The 6,156-nt window shown below is 50.6% G+C and overlaps 1 protein-coding gene across 1 annotated transcript in view; it reads right to left on the bottom strand.

Annotated features, from left to right (window-relative positions):
* Positions 1–117: 117 nt before the first annotated feature.
* The window catches only part of LOC106815692 (probable E3 ubiquitin-protein ligase HECTD4), a 53,152-nt gene continuing 47,113 nt past the window's right edge, over positions 118–6,156 (bottom strand). Inside the window, 8 exon segments of the mRNA XM_014820195.1 lie at positions 118–1,234; positions 1,571–1,793; positions 2,686–2,881; positions 3,311–3,435; positions 3,945–4,097; positions 4,345–4,517; positions 4,848–5,003; positions 5,623–5,719. Of these exon segments, the coding sequence (XP_014675681.1) occupies positions 1,098–1,234; positions 1,571–1,793; positions 2,686–2,881; positions 3,311–3,435; positions 3,945–4,097; positions 4,345–4,517; positions 4,848–5,003; positions 5,623–5,719 (1,260 nt within the window). The 3' untranslated portion in view covers positions 118–1,097.

The raw sequence follows: 6,156 nt of genomic DNA, 5'->3' as shown, positions 1-6,156 counted from the left end.
CGTGACAACAAAAGAGCAGCAACATACGATCAACGTGCTCATAACTGAGATATATATATATATATATATATATATAATACATAAACGCATCTATAACCGATATCTAGATATGTTGCTGCCGAGATTCAATACACGGGCTCACGGTTCAAGTCTCTGGTTTCAAACGTGCGAGAGAGAGTATTAGTACAACTCAGAACAACCCGCCCCCCTCCCCCCATCATCTACGACTGGCGCATGACAAATGACTGAATCTCTGTGTAAGAGAACCCGACGCTAAAATGAACTCTTTACGCAACTTCAATGCTGTCGTCAACACAGATGTACACAAGTTTGTCGGGTTAAAATAAACACAGATTTCACAATTTACACAAGTTTGTCGGATTGAAATATCACTGTGCATCACTCACTATGTGTGTGTATATATATCAAGAGTCCATAATAGAAAAGATTTTCTATTACGGACTCTTGATATATATATATATATAACGAATTGCATACAGACACTTGCAACGAAACGTAACCTAGACGGGTATTTAAAACAATCTTGCAAAAAAACCATTTAATTTCACGTCTTTGGCCACCAACTCGTCCGCGCGCAATCACGTGACATTGACACGCGCATAGTGCATTCAACCGTGCTTGGATAAATCTCTCATTTGACGAATATTTGGCCTATTATATCCGTCTGCGCAAGACAACCTTGCCCCTATTGCTGCTAGATCTGTGAAGCTAGACTTGACGCTAGAAATGTCGCCTTTGCAGCATTTTGTTGCTAAGCATTGTCATTTAGAACGTCGTATCACAACAGTGCTTGGCTAGAGCTGCCTGTCAATCAATCACGGCACGTAAATAGGTCAATTAATTACACGAGTGCATCCTGTGACGTAAGCACCTGCTGCATAGACCACTGTCCTGCGCACCGACAGGTCCCAGTTAAAATTCACTAAATCAAGTGCAGTGACATTTTGACTATTGACGACGTGAGAATCCTCCGTGCAGTGGTGCCATCCCCGCCTTCACATCAGCCGCTGCAGGCCGCACCGTCAGGGGGCGCCGGCATCAGCCGCTGCAGGCCGCACCGTCAGGGGGCGCCGGCATCAGCCGCTGAGGGGGTCGTCGCGGGAGTGTATGGCGGCGAGCAGGCGTTCTGTCATCACCTCCTGGCAGGAGTACTGCGGCAGCTTCACCATGAACATGCACGTCTCCACGCGCACGTGGCGGCTGTCCGCGGAACCTGCACGTGACAAAACAAGAGAACGTCAGCGCTGACGACGACTGCACCATCACGACAGACAAGTGAACATTAAAAAACAAACCCATTATAAAAAAAAAGAAGTGAATTCCAGTGCTAATGGCACTGTTGTAATAAACAAGAGAACATCAGTACTGATTGCGACGGCAACAACCGTGATAACAAGTGAACATCATCGCCAATGGCAACGGCGACGCTACGTCTGCTGTATTAGACATCTATATGGTGACATGCTATCGTCACCACACGCTTCTCCCATCTCACTCACCTACCCCGCCGTCGTTTACGCACGACCGATAATCGAGACAACGATCGTACCTGCTCTGCCGTCAGGTGGTGCTATCTTCATCGGGTACGGCGGCACGTGCGCCGTCTCCTGGCTGCCGTCTCTACAGGGACACATCATCGGGATGCGCTCCTGGTTGCACGCGAACTTGACGAACTTGCAGAGCTCGTCCTGCGAGAACCGCTCCAGCGCGTTCCAGAAGTACTCGATGTGTTTGTCAGACTCTGTCAGCCCGACTTGATACATGGTATGTGTCTGTAACAATCACATAGCAGCCGTGCGAGCACCACTGACACTCTCGCACGCACGCACGTACGCACGCACGCATGGACGCACGCACGCACGACCACGCTACGCACGACGCAGCGCACGCAGCGGTACGACACCGCGACGCAACGCACGCCGCGTACGCACACACGCACGCCACAGACTCTGTCAGCCCGACCTGACTACACTGAGTGCGCGCTGCCCCATAATACCAAGCACCACCTAGCATGCATAGCACGCACGCACATACTCAGTAGGCACGCGCGCACATTCTGGACGCACGCACGCACGCAGGTACGCACGCACGCACGCACGCACGCAGAACCTCTGTCAGCCCGACCTGATACACTGTGTGCGCCTGCAATAATCACAAAGCACCACTAGCATGCATGCACGCACGCACATACTCAGGTAGGCACGAGCGCACGCATGGACGCACGCACGCACGCAGGTACGCACGCACGCACGCACGCACGCACGCAACGCACGCACGCACTCATACACACAAGCATACACTAGCACGCACGCACGCACGCAAACACGCACGCATTCATACACACAAGCACACACGTACTTACACATACCAGCACGCATGCACACACGTACTTACACATACCAGCACGCATGCACACACGTACTTACACATACCAGCACGCATGCACACACCGACTTACACATACCAGCACGAATGCACACACGTACTTACACATACCAGCACGCATGCATGCAATCTCATGATGCTTGCTAGCTTGTGCTGCCCCACCGTGGTACCAATGTCAAGCAATATCAATTCAAACATACAATGTGTGTGTAATCACAGTTAACAGGAAAACACGAGTAAAATGGCATCGTAACTCTCAAACTCGAAAATCCCTACTACCTTGAGGAATGAGAGATTGACAAAGAATTTTCCGCAGGTCCTTAGCTCCATGTCAGCTGGAGACATGATCGTGAGAAGCTGAAGAGGGATGATGGAAGCCATGCCAGCCCGTATCGCAGTGACGCGCTCTCTGCTCGTTAGCTCGGTCGCACGAAGTCCCAACACTGCCTCTACAAACTGCTGCCTGTTGTGCCAACTGACAGAGAGAGAGCGTGCTTTATTACATTATCAAGATAAACAGACTTAATTATTAAGCAATTAACATTATTAATAAACATAATTATAAAAGCTAATAATATTATTAATAGCTCTTGATAATTAGCAAAAGCTTTACTTCTAAACTAGAAAAACATCGAGTAACGCTGTTTGAACACTCGAACTTATGCACAATAATAAAAGATTTCATCCATCATAATTGCACTTTAATCTCCCCGATAAAACTGAACCCGATAAATTGTAAATTACAGCAAGAATTAAAATGCTGTTTATATAAAGATAAAGATTTGAAGATAAGAACATGAGATTTAAGATATGATAGAGAAATATAATTAAAAGAAATAAAAGGAAAAACGACAAAAGACAGTGTGTTGACTGGCGAACGTAATCTTGTAGCAAGGTGTTATACCTCAGCAAGGTGTTATGTCCGTTGGGACAGAGCTGAACCTCATCTCCACTCAACGTCCTGTACACGAACCTCACCTGCCCACCCTCCTGCTCACACATCTCACTGAAGTCCTGCTCCGTAGCCAGCTAGAAATGGCAGAGTAGATAGTGATTACAGTTGGATGTGGTTTGTTCACGTGGGTTAAAGAGGGGTAGGAACGGGGGAGTGTGTGTGGGGGGAAGAGGTCCATTCCAAGTGTTTCAGTGAAAAAATGTGCTATTTCCCAGTTTCTGGTTAATAAAAAACACAATTTCGGCTTTCCCGCATCCCGGTTGACTTCGATTTTTAGGCTCCCAGAAAATTTTTAATGGCTTAATCACACACCCTGAAGATAGTCGGTCCCCCCCTTGTTAGGCTTGAGTGTTCACCCATAGCCATATGTGCGCTTATATAGAGATCACGGAAAGAAATGCACGCACGCACGCGCACTCACGCACACTCACGAACATACGCACGCACACACGCACACTCACGGAGAACACACGCACGTACACGCACGCACACACGCGCGCACACTCACGGAGAACACACGCACGCATGCACGCACACGCACGCACGCACGCACGCACGCACGCACGCACGCACGCACACTCACGGAGAGCAGTTTCTTGCAGTATTTGTCGGTGAGAAGGTCTACTTCTGGTAGCTCAGCGTTCACGTCGATGTGGCAACACAGTATGGCCTTCCAGAACACCGGCAGCATGTCGAGTGCTAGCGGAATGTCGGCGCGCACCGTGATGCCCAGAAGCTGTGAGAGAGAACAACAACACAGCTGTCTGTTTGATCATCATCATCATCAACATCACCATCAACAACATCATCATCAACAACATCATCATCATCATATCATCAACATCATTATCATCATCATCATCACCATCATCATCATCATCACCTCACCATCGTCGTCATCATAATCATAAACATCATCATCATCATCACCCCCACGATCACTGCCGTGTTAATCTGCGAGCGACAGTGAGAGCGACACTTGCCTGTCCGAAGAAGACGAGTAGCCTCTCCTCTGCGCACGACATCGCTCCGGGCCGCAGCACGTACATGCCCTTGTTGCGTCCGACCGCGCCGCTGGGGCACGGCAGCAGCAGCGACAGCAGCGGGCTGTGCAGCTCTCGCGTTACCTGGCTGAGGAAGTGCCGGAACGAACCGCCTGCACCACGCCAAGAGAGAAAGTCGCCGAGCGTTAGTTGTTGCGGGAGTCGCAGGGGAGAGGGGAGGAGAGGGGAGGTCATCCAAGAGAGAGAGAGAGAGAGAGAGAGAGAGAGAGAGAGAGAGAGAGAGCCGCCGAGCGTTAGTTGTTGCGGGAGTCGCAGGGGAGGGGGGAGGAGAGGGGAGGTCATCCAAGAAAGAGAGAGAGAGAGAGAGCCGCCGAGCGTTAGTTGTTGCGGGAGTCGCGGCAGGCACGCACGCACACACACACACACACACGCGCGCACACACGCACACACACAGTGACACACACACACGCACGTGTACGTACTGGTTCCGTGCACCTCCTCGCCCGTGTAGCGTACGTTGAACGCGTACACCGGGTCTCCCCCGCTGGCCAGCCTCACACACAGCTGGCTGGAAGGCACCGATCCCAGCTGTCGCATAGCCTGCGCAAACTGTGTGCCCGTCACCTCGCTGACCTCCGCTGAAACACAAGAGCATTCGTGTCAAACTGCGCGCCCGTCACCTCGCCGACCTCCGGTGAAAGACAAGCGCATTCGCGTCCAACTGCGTGCACGTCACCTCGCCGACCTCCGCTGAAACACAAGAGCATTCGCATCAAACTGCGTGTTCTTCACCTCGCCGACCTCCGCTGAAATACAAGAGCAGCGTGTGACTCGAATGCGCACGTCAAACTTTGAGGGATCGCGCCTGATATAGTTATTCTAACTCGACTCTTGACCAGTCAACACCACCAGACTAGATGACCACTACTGACCATACGGGGGACGTTGCTAGAAACAGCATAAGTAGTTATGACATCACATCAAGTCTAACCTGTCATAAACCTTGAAGTGAAGTGTCACGTAAAATAACATTTTATACTTATATTTATATTTTTTGTGATGTTTAGGAAGTCACGACTATTTATGTTTCTGACAATGGCCTCTCACTACAGTACACTTTTGTCTGAACGTGTGAGAGCAGACTGCAGCTATGCTTTCTTATACGTCAGCTTGCAACCGAGTGTAAAACTATGGGGTACCATTGAGAAAACAGTTATATTATTGAATCATTAAACCACGTATATTAATTACACGTACCACCGATGACCTCTAGAGGGTCGAGCGTGATCTCAGGAGCAGCCTGGTCCGACTTTCGCTGCGCCGTCGCGTTGAGTACGCGGTTCATGAATGCAACCTGCAGCAGATATCAAAGCATGGGTACATGTAGAGAGAGAGAGAGAGGCAAGGAGAGGGTGCAGATAGAGGGAGAGTGAGGCAAGACCAGGGTGCGGATAGAGATAAAAGCAAGGTCAGGGTGCATGCAGGGAGAGGGGCTGTGGGGGAAGGCTCTATGCCTGGGTTGGAGGCTGTGACGTGTAAGGTGGGGGCAGTGCATACAGGGGGGTGGGGGAGTGCTTGATGCCTAGGTTATAGGCTGCAGCGTGTAAGGTGGGGGCAGTGCATACAGGGGGGGGGGAGTGCTTGATGCCTAGGTTATAGGCTGCAGCGTGTAAGGTGGGGGCAGTGCATACAGGAGGGGGAGCGAGTGCTTGATGCCTAGGTTATAGGCTGCAGCGTGTAAGGTGGGGGCAGTGCATACAGGGGGGTGGGGGAGTGCTTGATGCCTAGGTT

Source organism: Priapulus caudatus, unplaced genomic scaffold (assembly GCF_000485595.1).
Source record: "Priapulus caudatus unplaced genomic scaffold, Priapulus_caudatus-5.0.1 Scaffold1176, whole genome shotgun sequence".
Lineage (NCBI taxonomy): Eukaryota > Metazoa > Priapulida > Priapulimorpha > Priapulimorphida > Priapulidae > Priapulus > Priapulus caudatus.
The sequence above is the reverse complement of the archived record's forward strand: the minus strand, read 5'-3'. Positions and strand labels throughout refer to the sequence as shown.